A 15,830-nucleotide genomic window follows, 5' to 3' on the forward strand; every position below is an offset into this window, starting at 1 on the left:
CCCGTTGACTCTGCCTGCGCCTCTCGTGGCGGTGGAGTACAGGAGTCGACGGGAGAGCGCTGAGGGATCGATGGCTGCCCACCGGTCTGGTGGGCAGCGTAGACATACCCTCACTGTCTTTCCAATATTATCACCCATCAGGAAAAGAAAAAAACAAAAAGTGTAGTGATCCTTTCAAATCAGTTTTTTTGTTTTTCTTGTGCATCCTATGCATTGAATCAGCACATCTGCAAGTTGCCCTTTTAAATATATGCAGGAGCTTGGAATCAGCTGTAATTCCCACTTGGCCCATCTGAAATTGGCAGTGAAAGTGTTCAGTAAATACTGAAATAACCCAAAATTCACTCCTGCATTTAAATAACAATCTCTCTGCCATTTCATGTAAGAGTTGGTTAGTACCATCTCTGTGATTTATTTTGTAAAATAAGAATTTAAAGATGAACTGGCAAGCTAGACCTCAAACTCAGTTATTCAAAGATTGATGTACCTAATGTTCAAATTAACCTGGCTGTAAATATTGAAACAAGTTGTATTTAAAGCTATTTCTCTCAGGTAACATTCTAAATTAAAAAAATATCCCAGAATGTATAATTCTATAATGTCACAGATAGAAAAAGGCTCCTAGGTTTGTATCATATATGACATATTCCTGGAAAGAGGAAAGGAGTGTTGCCTGCTGAACTTAATGTAACTCCATCAGAATGAAATAAACTAAGTACATTATATACATTGATCAAAAATTTGACTCTGTTTTACCTCAGATTAGAAAATTTACAAGAGTCTGTACAACAAATTGATAAGGATCATAATAAACCTTTTCAAGGCATGAGAGCAATTTAGACTTAATCTGCAGTGTTGCTGTATACCCCTCCCCACCCCCCACACACAAACCCATAAATGTTCCAGAAAATGTGGCTGTGCATCAGAGTTTGGAGGAGCTGGAAAATAAATCCAGGCCCTCCAATCTTGTTATATTAGGTAAAGAAGGGGTCTGAAGGACATAATCCTGTTAGTGCTCTCCCTTTTTAAAAATAAATTTGACTTCAATGGAGTAACAGCAGGGATGAATTTATTCCATTATTATTCAGTAATTTCTTGTAGTGAATTATGTCTATTAATTTTTCCTTGGCTTACACGCAGCTTTAGGTTTATACACTTTGTGGAAATAGGAGAGTGAAGACAGTGTTTGGAGAAAAACATAATCAGAAGTAGATGTTGTTTATTCATTGTTGCTATCTTGTAGTCTAATTACAGATAATGCAAGTGCAATGGAATTTATGAAACTTTCGTCTAAGCCCATACTCAGAGAAAATCCACAGGATTCTTCTTATATTAACAAACAATATTCATATTGCACTTTTATACGGCCTGATCCAAAGCCCATTGAAATGGATGGAAAGACTCCCAATGATTTCAGTGGACTTTGGCTCAGGCCCCTATAGTGCTTTCCATATGAGGATCCCAAAGTGCTTTCCAAAGGAATATAAGTATCATTATCCCCATTTTACAGGAACCTGAGTGATAAATTACTCCATCTGTTACTTAGCCAGTCTTCCAGTTGTACCTAGAGATGTTACTGCATTTTTTCCAAACTTAAAAGAAACCAAATTGTTTTTATATAAAGAAATAAAACTGTAGACATACAAAGCTCTAACCATGTTTCTTCTTTTCTGCATCCTTTTGTTCAAGTATTTCCGATTACCATGTTAAATATTGTTAGCTGGAAGAGTGATTTGTTATATCATTTTATTGCTCATGATTTATTATCTGTGGCAATAACAGATTCACATAGAGAGGTATTGTAGATATGTGAGCTGAAACAATCTTGCAAGGGGTTAATTTTGTAATCGCTATCTAGTATGTTTATAATCCCAACACTAACCCAGTAATAGAAGGGGGGGGCAGATCTAGAAGGTACAGGAGAAGACGTGTGTGTTCATGCTTTTCTCTCATGCATCTCAACTGCTTTATATGCTACTGGAATAAATCTTTTTCATTCTGAACAGAGTTCCTTGTACTGGATATTCCTTATGGCTAGCTGAAAAAAGACTTACTTGGAAAACCTTTGTAACATCTTTTCACTGCAGACTTCATTCCGGAATATTTTTGCTCATAGAAAGAATGGGCAGATAGTTGCAAATCCACCTTCATCACATATAAGCTAACCTGTGGAGACTGAAGAATGGAAATAGTTGATGACAGCCTTCTTGAGAATGGAACCAATATTTCTGCTTTCCTGTGTGATATTGTCATGGAAAATTATACGTTTTTCTGTGTGGATGACTCACCTCATCCTGCTAAAGGTATGTGGAGGAAAATAGATTTTTCAGACATCACCAGTTCCAGCTGAAGGCAAACTCATGGATATTTCAAGAAAAACAGGTACACAAAGGTTTGTAGGTGAGGCAGTGTGAAAATAACCATTTGTTGCTAAATTAGGATAAGAAACAGACCAGCAAGAACTTTGTATGTCCTGTTTTTCCAGATTATAAATACATCTAGAGAGTAATACTCAGTTAGAATGGAATGTAAACCGTACTGATAATTGTTTAATGAAACAATTTTATATTGCTCTTGAATAATTATATAACAACGAAGTTATCCGATCTAATGCAGTATGTGGAAGCAACTAACGTGAAATTATAACACTGTATGTAGCTGCTAAAGAAAATTTTCTCATGTATTAAAATAATATAGATTGTCATAATGTTTCTTACTGTCTCAAAGAACAGTTCAGATAGGTCAGAATCAGGCCCAGGACTTCTAACTTCCACCAGTTTTACATTGGTGTAATGACATGACTTCAGTAGATTTGCATAAGTAAGATAAAAATCAAGTCTACTGCCTTGAATGATGAGCAGTCTTCACCTTTTGGTTAACGAATGAAACCCCTGTAATAAAAATTAATTAGTTTTATGATTTTCATATTTCATAACTGATTCTTTATTGTGGCAATTTTCAGATTTACATCAGACAGTTCGAATTCTGCTATATTCGTTGATATTTTTGCTCAGTGTCGTGGGGAACACACTGGTAATTACAGTGTTGATAAGAAACAAAAGGATGAGGACCGTCACTAATATATTTTTGCTGTCGCTGGCTGTCAGCGACCTAATGCTTTGCCTTTTCTGCATGCCTTTCACCCTCATTCCCAACCTGCTGAAGGATTTTATATTTGGTAGTGCTGTTTGTAAAACTGCCACCTACTTCATGGGTAAGTCTCTGAATTTTATACCTACTCTAAAGTAAATAACCCATTAAGTTTGTGAGATACTAAACAAGGGCCAGATCCTTTAAAGTGCCAAGCACTCTCAACACCTGCTAAGCAGGACTGATTGGGCATTAACACCTTATTGGAAAGATCAGCACTAAGGAACAAAATTAGCCCGGGCAGTCACATGAAGATGGGAAAAAAGCATATTCTATAAAACCCTTTTTCTTTCATTAAAATTTGACTTAAAGTGCTACAAGAACACAGGGGTGCTGGGACAATTTTTATAGTGGGGGTTCTGAGAGCCATTGAACCAAACTGTAAACCCTGTATAATGGAATCCACTTCAAGCCAGGGGGTGCAGCAGCAAACCCCAGTACTCCTACTTCCAGCACCTATGTGAAAAGATATTAGTAAAAGTGTCACCCCCCTGTAATCAGCAAAAATTCTCCCTGTGTACTGTATGCAGAGTCATATCTGATAACCTTGATAACAAAAGTTAATACTCTTATTAGAGCTGAAGAGACAGCTCTGCACAGCTCTGGGGGCGTAATCCTGCAAGATGCTGAGCTCTCTAGTCTCATCTAACATAACACTGAAGCATACGCTTACATTAGGCACATCCTTAAGTGTTCTGCTGGATCAGGCTCAGCACCTTGCAGGGTCAAGCCCTGGAGAGGAACTGCTTTCTATTCCTTCTTGCATATCACCAACAGAATCGTTATTGTTCTAATTACAGGGCACATAAAATAGGATTGTACAAGGGTAACCATTACCAAGGGCAGAATTTGGCCCACAGAATTTCTACTACTGGTGACAAATGAGAAGGAAACATTCTGATTTTGCAATCCCAGGTGGAATTTGCAGGGCTGTCAGAACAAATATCCTTTCATTTTTTTAACTGATCAAATGAGATCAGGAGTCACTGAGAGACAAATATGGAGCCTAATGATACTATTTTTATGGAGTCATATTTAAAAGACCACCACCACTTTCAATATGCTTTGGCTTCATCTGCCTCCCACTAGAGAAGTGGATCCATGAACTGCCTGGTTTATAAATTATCTGATAAGTGATACTGTCTCAACTTTTTAGATTTAATTTTTAAAAATGTAAAAAGAAAAGAGGGAATTCTGAAAAGTTTATGTTATCTCAAAATGAGACTTAGCAATTAATTACAAGAACCTCAGAATTTCTGTTTAACCTGTGCCCTTGAAAACTATGATGTAATGTGAGAATACATTTTGGAAGTGTGGGAATGGGAACTCAACATCTTTGCTTAGATATAATCAATAAAACTAAAGGTTGTATTTAAACATGTAATGAATTACTGACATAAAAATAAAAATTACTGAAGCATTGTATTTTTTATATTTCAATTTAAGTATTACCAGTTACACACACACATTACACACACACGCGTGTGTGTGTGTGTAATTGGTAACACTTAAATTGTAAAACTTCATATTAGAATATATTCCCTTTGTGTGTATGTGTGTGTACACACACACACACACAAAGGGAATATATTCTAATATGAAGTTTTACAATTACAAAGTTAATTGTATTTTAAGACTCAGAAGGTGAATTGTCCCATAAGCGATCTGGGTTAACAGAGGAACTGTAATGATGAACAGATACTTAAAATAATTATATCATCCAGGTACTTCAGCTGTCATTTTTTGATGTAGAAAGATTGTGAATATGAATCAGTGTAAACTACAGATGATTTTTGCAAAGGAAACTGATGTAAAAATGTTCATATTTTATATTTTTACCCCAAATATTTACCCTAGAAAAGGTAATTTCATAACATAAAATTCTTGTGTGACATAAATCTAAGGATCAGGAATATTTCTAGTCATACAGTAAACACATCAGAGGTCCACAGTGAAAAAAAAATTGCACATATCATTGAAAGTTTGAAGTATTGTATATGATGAGGAAAAGAAATTAATGAACATTTTTATAGAAAATGGGTCTGATTCCTACTGGATTATTCCAGTTTTATGCCATTATGACTCCACTAAAATCTACGAAAATGTAACTTTTTTTTACTGAATTTTATCAAAACAGGAAGTTAGGTTGTCAATCAAACAAGATACTTGCTTTTTTTAATTAAAATCATACCTGATTCACTGCTTTGTTCCTCCCGATGCACACCAGTGTAACCCCACTGATTCCACTGGTTATGTTTCCATGAAGATATACTAGTGTAAAAACTGGAGTAATACAGAGATGAATCAGGACCAAAGCACTTTGATTGATAACAGCTTCCTGCTTTGATGGAACTAAGTCAAAAGACGTCAATTGTTTTTTCATACACATCAGTAGTTACACAAGCATAAATCTGGAGCATCATAAAGGTAAATCAGGTCCACCTCTGTTAACTTAATGAGTTGTGAAAATATGACTAATGCTATATTTTCATTGTTTGCATATGTGCATGGAAACTTAGCAAGTTTATCTACAAAGAGCCATCAGCCTTTTAAAACAAGAACCCATTTCTTTGTTTTATATATTTAGGTGTTTCAGTAAGTGTATCTACGTTCAACCTGGTTGCCATATCTTTGGAGAGATACAGTGCTATTTGCAAACCCTTGCAGTCCAGGGTATGGCAGACAAAATCTCATGCCTTGAAGGTGATTGCTGCTACCTGGTGTCTCTCCTTTACCATCATGTCACCATACCCAATTTACAGCAAACTGGTGCCTTTTACAAAATATAACAACAGCACAGCTAACATGTGTCGCCTCCTTTGGCCAAGTGATGTCATTCAGCAGTCGTGGTAAGATATAATTGACTATTAAACAACATATAATTATCTGCCAGAAAATAGGATTACATGGTAGCCTTAAGCCTGTTGAAAATCAATTATTAACCATTAGTGACTGTTTATAATTCTTTTATGCTTGTTTAAAAAGTCACAAGAATTTCTATTTTTAATTGCTGCTCTTTTTTGTATTTAAATACATTTATTACTTTTGCTTCACATCTGGGTGATATATGTAAAGGGCCAGCGATTCTCAAACTGTAGTCTATGAAGCTGCCACTGTCACTGAAATGAAGGCATCTTTCAGACTTCCAGCAGTGATGCTTCTTGTCAGTATAGCTCGGACTGTTTTATTTTTTGTATATCCAGAGGATTTGTTTATTTTTAACAATTAATCTTTTTAAAAGCCACATGTATCTCTGTGCCCCTTCCAGGACTGATTCACTTCGTTGCCTGCATTTCTTTGATGCAGTTTCAATTGAGAACAAATATGATGACATGAAAACTGGAGAAGTAGCAAATGTACCTCAGAACAGAACCAACCTAGTGACTAGAGAGATTAGTGAAGAGGGGGCAGCAGGCTTTTAGGGGACAGTCAGTGTTAATAAATGTCCATGCTCAAGGAGAGTGAATAAACAGCACAGAAATAACATAGGGACATAATCAAGGAGCTGCACCGTTGCATTAAAGCAAGCTCATTTTTTACTCTTTAATACTTTCCTAATATTTCTTTTTCCTGTAACCAAGCACTTTAGTTGGTGCAGGGAAGATATAGGATTTTTCCTACTGTCTTAGTGGGAGGCAGAACAGGTCTATAGTTTGCACCGCCTAAATATGGCGCATGCATATAAATATTTATTTGATGTTAACCTTTTCAGTAGTTTAAGGTACTTGCCATAATGAGGATGTCTGAAGAGAAAAGCTAAAAGGCCAAATTCTGCACTCAGTTACACCAATGTGAATCCAGAGCAAGTCCAGTGAATTTGCAGCAATGTTCCTCAAGGAGCAAATGTTTAGGCTCAAAATATATGATTGATTTGTTAATAAAGTACCTTAAAGCAAAATAATTTGCCTGGGTGTGGTACCATTAGAGAAACTGCTTATGTTTTGTTATGTAGTATATTTACCCATATGCAATCAAATATTCAAGGATTTTCTTTAAAGTGGAATCTCTCCTATGGAAGGGGTTCAGCAGAAAAATAAGAGCCCAAACTGTACCATCTTTCCTTCAGAATCTGTATGAGGCTACAGGGGAATAACGTGCATCTCCCTCCCAGTGCCTGCCTCTGGGGGGGGGGGGGGGAACACTCCTCTGGGCGGGGGGGGGGAGGGGGAAGCAGGAAGGGGCACAATCCCACTCCATGGATGTAATGATCCAGGTTGACGAGGGAGAGGAAAGGGAAAACAGTTGTACCAGGGTCCCAAGATCATCACTCCCTCCTCCCCGCAAGTCTGAAATATCTGTAATAAAGTGAAATGGGAGAGCCTGGGGACCTAGCAAACATGACGAACTGGGGCCCAAAATTTCTCTTGAAAGTTAATGGCTAATATCAGCATCTCACTTAAGCACAGGTAGCTGCTCATTTGAAGTCCCACTGGACAAGCTTTTATATCATAAAAACCACCACCACCACCACCACCACCGACATGATTCTGGTCTCTGTAGAGGACAGGTATTGAATGGGCACAGAGATAGAAGCATCTTTTTAGCCCTATGTGCCTCTGAGGGTGAGATACATTGGTTGGACAGTGTGGAGAAGCCAGCTCTGCTGTTGTTCGCACTGTACTATTTCTGTGGAGAAAAATAGGATTCCAGCTTCCAGGGCTGCCAATAGAGTACCTCTTATCAGCCCTAAAAACATTTCACCCAGATCTTTAGAAAAGAAACAAAAATATACAGCTGCTTCTCTGTATTTCTGCTGTTCCCTAATCTCAGTCTCTTTTGCGGCTTCCTCAGGTACATTTTCCTGTTGCTCATCCTCTTTCTTATACCTGGTATTGTAATGATGATTGCATATGGCTTAATCTCTTTGGAACTATACAGGGGAATAAAGTTTGATGTCAGCCAGAGAAAATCTTCACGAGGTAACAGCATGTTTGCATTTGTTTTTGTTTTGTTTTAAGTTTATCTTTGAAGATGTGAATAGTAGAGCTGAGTCAATAATTTATCATATAAATGCCATCTCTTTTTTGTTTACAAAACATCTATGAGCAGATTGCAGAACTATTGCATGTATTTGTTAACCAAAATTATTGGCAAATTTCTTCAGTGAATAATCCATCATCTGCAGATTATTTGCAAAGAGTTCAGACAGGCTATTTGTAATTCCCAATGTTTTAGTTACATAAACTAAATGGATATTGTTTCTGGTCACAGGTTAGATTATTTTGGCTATTAAGCAATGTGACAGGAATTGTAAATTTAACCTAAAAAATACAATTCAAAAATTACTTCCAGCAGAAATTTGAGCATTCAATCTTAATGTTCCTTTTTTGCCAGTTTTAACAGTAGTAGAGACATTTAGATGTTCATAGAAAGGGAACACCAGATGTTCACAAAAATGACTGAATCAAAATTCACTTTAGAATTGGAATGACAGTTTTTACCACTAGTTGCTCATCATCCATGAAGGATTTTGTTTACTTCAAAATTTAGACTCCACTAATCTGTTTATATTTTGAATCACTATTCAGAAATGTTTTGTATTACATATTTATGTGAGTGCTGCTGATTTGTACATACAGAAAGGAAAGCCAGCACCAGTAGCAACAAATATGAGGATGGAGATGGATGCTACCTGCAGAAAACCAAAAAGAAGAGAAAAATGCCACTGCAACAGCTTTCTGCCACCAGCAGCATCAAAATAGACAGGGTCAGAAGCAACAGCTCAACTGCCAACTTGATGGCCAAGAAACTTGTCATCCGCATGCTGATGGTGATTGTGATTTTGTTTTTCCTTTGCTGGACTCCCATCTTCAGTGTAAATGCCTGGCGTGCATTTGACACCACATCAGCAGACCAACTTCTCTCAGGAGCTCCTATCTCCTTTATTCATTTGCTCTCCTACACTTCTGCCTGTGTGAACCCCATCATCTACTGCTTCATGAACAAGCGCTTCCGCATGGGCTTTCTGGCCACTTTCACCTGCTGTCCCAAGCAGAAGCCTCCAGTAGTAAAAGGAGAGATTGGAGATGAGGAAGAGGGGAAGACAACAGGGGCATCTCTCTCCAGGTACTCTTACACACACATGAGCGTGTCTGCTCCCCCATGAACTGCTATAGAAAAGGAAAGGTTACACATGGCCAAGAGAAATTCAAACCCTTATCTTCTTGTCTCGTCTTGGAAAGGCGACTAAGGTTTGATTTATAACATGACTTAGTTCTGAAGAGATGAAAACACCACAGTTAAGCAATTAGCTGGTAGGAAATGCCGGGGGAATTGTATGGGCCAGGGATACTGCTAGGGTCTGTGCTTTGTGTCACCTCCATTTCTAAAAAGAGACTGGAGCTTTTAGGCTCTGTGGAGGTAAAGGATTTTGAAACCAGCTCTCCAGCATGGTGCATTTGTACTAAAGCCTCCTGTAAACATATTCTATAATTTGAAGGTGTCCTTTCCACCGGAAGTTTGGCTCACTCTTTTCATGCAAAATTGCAGTTTTTAGATATAGCTCAGAGTATCTCTTGATATTTCCAAGACACTGATAGATTGGGGTTCCTTATCAGTCCTGATTACAAATTTCTATTTTTATATTTTATGGTTAAATACCAATTCCATGAAATCAAAATATATTGGCTATTTTCATAGAACTTTGTCATCCTTATTTTAGCTGAGCTATCACCCTTTGAAATTCTTGGTTTAATGGTCAGTTAAAAAGAGGATATTCCTGGAGAAAAGGAAGGGCTATTGATCCAAAGCAATGGGTCCAGGACACTTTTAAACTAGATTTATTTCAATTTTTTTTTAAAGTTAACCAGGGAAATAAAGGCTAGCAACTTTAAAGGCAGATGAAATACACTTCTTCCAGACAGCAGCCTATGTCAGCTTTTGAAGTGTTATAAGTATTCTGACAGTTTTACATATTTTAGCTTTAAATAGCAAGCGGAATGTCGAAAGGCCTGACTTTCTTCTGTGCACATGCATGTACTGGTGCACACACTTTTCAGCACCCATGCATGCAAGTGACAGAGTTTAACACCAGCCCAGTTGAGTGTGTAGAGATGCTATTACCAGCACACACAGGTGCGAGTGATGGAAAAGTGCACACAGAGGTGTTAGCACACACAACTTTGCATATATGAAAAGGATACTGGGGTGAACTCCTTTGGAAAAATCAGGCCTGAGATATTAAACGTAAATTGTTGCAACAACAACTTTTACAGCATATCCACAATCACACTGTGGTATTGCCCACACATGAAAGTAGAAATGGTTAAATGGACAAAGGAAGTAAACAACAATAAAAAGCAAGGACTGAAGGATCGGGCATGACATCAAAAATGTCTATGGATTTATGTGTAGACGATGGAAGGATTTCTCTCTCCTGATATACATATAAGTGTATAAATACGGCATAGACTAGAAAGAGTTACGAATTGTGTACTTCATCTGTGTTTTGTTATGTAAGGAATCCAATCTCCTCTTAATTGTTCAATATTTGGGTGATCTTGGGTATTCCGACAATACACATAGCTCTCCAGAACAGGACAGTCAGTCTTACATAGTTTATACTGCATTTTATTTTGTTTTGTGAATGCTTCTTGTTGAAGATTCTTCTATCTTCTAGTTTAGAAAATGTAATTTTTAAAAATTGGTATTAGATAGAAATTAGACTTTGGTAGTAAATGGAAAGTAGATGTGGATGTTAAAGGCAAGCACTGTCAAGGTTTTTAATCTTAAAATTGGACCTCTTCCAGATAGATTTTAAATTGAAGTCGCACTCTTCCCGCACTTGTGCTAACATTCTTGACATTGATCTGACCCTCTGTCCTTATCAGGCATAACTCCTATTGAATTAATTATGAAAGTTTTATCTAAGTAAGGGTGGAGGATAAACTGCAGCCTGGTGTGTAGGGCACTGTATAATTTATAGCGATGCCGCAAGTTGAAATTGTTAAACAAAACCAGCTATGTTAATTTTAGCTCCAGTATCCACTGGGTAGAGAAACAATTTTTTTTGAAATTGGAAAGCACAGTGAGTAGGGAAAAATTAATAAGTTCAAGTTGGAAATTTATTTCATTCCATAGACATAGCAAAAAAATCAAATAATTTTCTATTTAAAAACATACTTGACAGTGTCTTTTTAATGTCTCATAAAGTCAATATGATTCTGTACCCTTCAGATATTTAAATCAATTATAAAGTGTAGTTTATAGATGTTTATGTAAAGAAATCACATTTTTATAATTGATGTGAATATTCCTGACTATATTCAGTTTAGACACAAGATGTAGTTTGGAATTCTATGTCCAATGTAAGAAAATATTACTCTTATAATGTAATTTTTCTGGTACAGTCAGAATATGTTGACTTGCATGCACACCATCCCACCACACTGATTTACTTGGCATAATGCTTATTTTTTTGCAGAGGGGTAGGGGGGCGCTGTGCTAGTTTCAGGTCTACAGATGAAAAGTGTGATGTAACAAAAAAAAAAAAAAAAAAAAAAAGGCTTATTTTGATCATTGGGCCCATGTGGCTTGCAGCACTAGTGGCCAGAACATGAACGTAGGGAGCTTCTGATTGTTGTGACTGCACATCAGTGGAGGGAGGAGATGACGTAGGAATGAGGTAGTGGACGGAGGGGACAAAAAGAAAGAATCAGAGGAAATATACCAAGGCATAAGGCATGGTAGTGGTGGGATGGCTACAGTCAAGGAATAAGGAACAATCAGGGAATGGGAGTGAAATGTGCCTATTTCTGTCTGGAGGGTACATGCTAAAGCTAGGGAAAAAAAGTCAGCAAACTGTTTATTCACTGAAAAATGTATTTCATGGTCACAAAACTATTCACAAAATCAGGCTGAATTCAGCAAATAATTTAGACTGAATAAAAAAATGACAACTGTTTTAAAAAAATCATTTCAACATTTTTGAAACAGAGTTTTGACTTTTTGTTTTTGTAACATTTTGTTTGAAAATTTAGATAGATTTATTGCCACACATTTAAAAAGGGTAAACACACATGACAAACATTACAAAAGGAAAAAAAATGAAAGATAAATCATATTGGGTTGAAATGTGGTGTTCAACCCGAAACAATTTTTTGTTTCAGTGAGAAAAAGTGAAAAATTTCACTTTCAGATCAACCCTAACCATTCCCCCCCCCCCCCCCCCCGATTTTTGTGGTTCTGCCATGGAATCAAAAAAATCATATATTCGCTCAGCATGTGCATGTATTTGCTTTTTTAAAATAGGAGCTTATCCTTCCATGAAATCTCAAAGTGACACCATTACATGAGTGCCTGTGCCTGAATCTAATTAGCCTTAAATTAAGCTATATGTAGGGATACATCTATATATCTCTTAGCTGCCCATTGTGTTGCCCTCTCCTTCCCAATCTCCTGGCTGATAAAGCCTCAGGGATTTCCCCCCCCCCGGGCTTGGAGTTTTTTGTTGTTACACCACACATGCCATCTGGCATGATCTTGTGTGTCCCAAAGGCAAACCAAAAATCACTAACGGATAAAAGATATCCCTGGCATGATGATACAGCAGGATCCCTCACCACAGTCAATGCAATCCTTCCCCAACACCTTCCATTCAGACCCTGTTGTTATTAGTGGAGATGTGACTTGGTAGAGAGTAAATATGGGCTGAATAAAATGATATTTTAAAAAAGGAACAAATTGAGTCTTATTATTTTGACATCTTTTTGGCCAGTTGCAGGGGACCCATCTCCTAAAAATCTACTACTACAGTTAGTAGATAAAGCTCTTTCCAGATGCAGCCAAAAATGTACAGAATAATGAATACATAAACTTTACATTTTATATTTAGTGTAAGTTTTCTTGCACTCTCTTTTAATTTTCTTTTCACCTTTGTTTCTCTCCTCCCGTGTCCCACTTGCTTCCTGGTGTTTTCTCTCTCATTTATTTTTCTTATTCCCTGTTACTTTCTGTCCCTTTTCCACACTTCTCGTAACTTCCTCTCACCTGAGGAACCTCATTTTTTTCTCTAGACCAGTGATACTGAGACTCGAGATCCACAAGTGGGTCTTTAATTGTCTCCTGCGGCTCTTTGCAGCATGATATTAAAAAGCGGTGGGATTTAATTATTAACCAATCTACACTAGTAACCAATCAGGATGCTTTTACTATGTTATTAACCAATTGTAATTGATAAAATAATAATACTTGGTCAGTCATTTTGCTGTTAGAATAATATATATGATATTATTAATTATATTATGATATATATACACACACTACATATTTTCCATCATACTGTTTAAATATGAATATGTACTATAGTACTATAATGACAGGTTTCAGAGTAGCAGCCGTGTTAGTCTGTATTCACAAAAACAAAAGGAGTACTTGTGGCACCTTAGAGACTAACAAATTTATTTGAGCATAAGCTTTCGTGAGCTACAGCTCACTTCATCGGATGCAGAAGGATGCCACAAGTACTCCTTTTCTTAGAGACTAACAAATTTATTAGAGCATAAGCTTTTGTGGGCTACAGCCCACTTCATCGGATGCATAGAATGGAACATATAGTAAGAAGATATATATATATATGTATATACATACAGAAGGTGGAAGTTGCCATACAAACTGTAAGAGGCTAATTAGTTAGGATGAACTATTATCAGCAGGAGAAAAAAACGTTAATGGTATCTAGTTTGCATATTAATTCAACCCAACGAGAAACTGCTGAGCTTGAACTAATATGCAAACTAGATACCATTAACTTGGGTTTGAATAGAGACTGGAAGTGGCTGGGTCATTACACATATTGAATCTATTTCCGTATGTTAAGTATCCTCACATCTTCTTGTCAACTGTCTAAATGGGCCATCTTGATTAGCACTACAAACGTTTTTTTCTCCTGCTGATAATAGCTCATCTTAATTAATTAGCCTCTTACAGTTTGTAAGGTAACTTCCACCTTCTCTGTATGTAGATATATATCTTCTTACTATATGTTCCATTCTATGCATCCGATGAAGTGGGCTGTAGCCCATGAAAGTTTATGCTCTAATAAATTTGTTAGTCTCTAAGGTGCCACAAGTACTCCTGTTCTTTTTATAGTACTATAGTAAATGAAACAATTAATTCACACTATTGTGGCTCTTTTGGGTAATGTTGATTGCTAATTTGGCTCCTGAACCACTGAGTCTAGACCCTAATGTTCCCTGGATTTGAGAGATCTCCTATTCCTCTTTCCCAATGACTGCCAGGCTCTATCATCTCCCTTCTGCTCTCATTGCCCTCCTTTCCCTCCCTCCCTCCTGCCAGCTCTGTTTTCCTTTCACCTATCACTCTCTCTTTCTTCCTCTCCCCCTCTTTGGTCTGTCTTCTCTCCTGCTCCAACACTACCCTGATCTACATTATCCTCTCCTAATTCCACTACCTATGCAGAATCTTCTTATAATTGCACCTTCCACAATTACTTCTCATAATCCCACATGCATGAACTCTCACATTATTTCCTCTTACAATCAATTCCCTGAGCGCACACTCCCAAATCCTCTCTCATAATAATTCCCCTATATACACAAAACCCTGCACAAAATCTTCTCATAATCCCCCTGCACACACATACCCCACTGCTTTATGTCTAGACTATTACAATGGGCTTTATTTGGAGCTACCTTTAAAGAGATTCTGAAGCTGTAGCTAATGCAGGATGCAGTCGCTCACTTCCTAAGTGGGATAGGTTGCTAAGAGTTTATTTCACCATTTAGCCAGGGCAGAGCATACAATACCATATATTTTTGAGTGCAGTTCAATGTGTTGCCTATCCTAAAATCTGTAAAGACCTGAATGGTTTAGCCCCGTTATGTGAGTGATGCTGTCACAGGGATCAAGAGCTGCTGGACTGTGCTCACTGATGGTGTCTGTAACATTTTTTCCAAGAAACCCAGCAGTATATTTTCAGCCAAGTGCCCCCCACAAGGTTGAACTTAATGTCTCCAATAGGTTCTCAAACCCAGGTTTGGTGGCTAGCACACAGTGCCATCATATTCCCCAATACTAATTTCCCCCTACTGTTACTAACACCTTCTTGTCAACTGTCTGAAATGGGCCACTCTCATTACCACTTCAAAAGTTATTTTTTCTCCCTTGGTATCCTGCTGTCAATTGGATGTCTCGTTAGACTGACTCACACTTGGTAAAGCAACTCACATCTTTTCATGTATTTATACCTGCTCCTGTATTTTCCACTCCATACATTGGATGAAGTGGGCTCTAGCCCACAAACGCTTATGCCCAAATACATTTGTTAGTCTCTAAGATGCCACAAAGACTCCTAGTTGTTTTTGCTGATACAGACTAACACGGCTACCCCTCTGAAACCTATGTTGTGGTGATTCACACTGTCACAATGCCAAGATCCTGCAGCAATGGACACTGCAGAAGAATTAATAAATATAACAAACATTTACAAACACAGTCTAGCCTCCCACTCTTTCCCCTTACACACACACCTCTCATAATGTTTGCTACAAACGAGAGAGAGAGAGTCTTTGCTCTTCATTTTTTGCTAGAATTTTTGGGATTCGGGAGAGAACTGAAGGCCTCATTCATAGTTTTTAAAGGGACAAGAAAGGATCATGCATGACCCCCTGCATAATACAGCACACAGCATTTTACTCAGTGATTTTTGCATCAAGGCCAAT

General features: G+C 37.5%; 1 protein-coding gene across 1 annotated transcript; it reads left to right on the forward strand.

Moving 5' to 3' along the window:
- The first annotated feature begins 1,929 nt into the window (after positions 1-1,929).
- Positions 1,930-11,319, forward strand: CCKAR (cholecystokinin A receptor). The gene is made up of 5 exons (XM_048847166.2): positions 1,930-2,303; positions 2,963-3,214; positions 5,738-5,999; positions 7,942-8,069; positions 8,730-11,319. The coding sequence occupies exons 1-5, from the start codon at positions 2,183-2,185 to the stop codon at positions 9,254-9,256; spliced, it is 1,290 nt and encodes a 429-aa protein (XP_048703123.1). The 5' UTR covers positions 1,930-2,182; the 3' UTR covers positions 9,257-11,319.
- The last annotated feature ends 4,511 nt before the right edge of the window (positions 11,320-15,830 follow it).

This window comes from Caretta caretta, chromosome 4 (genome assembly GCF_965140235.1).
Source record: "Caretta caretta isolate rCarCar2 chromosome 4, rCarCar1.hap1, whole genome shotgun sequence".
Classification (NCBI taxonomy): Eukaryota; Metazoa; Chordata; order Testudines; family Cheloniidae; genus Caretta; species Caretta caretta.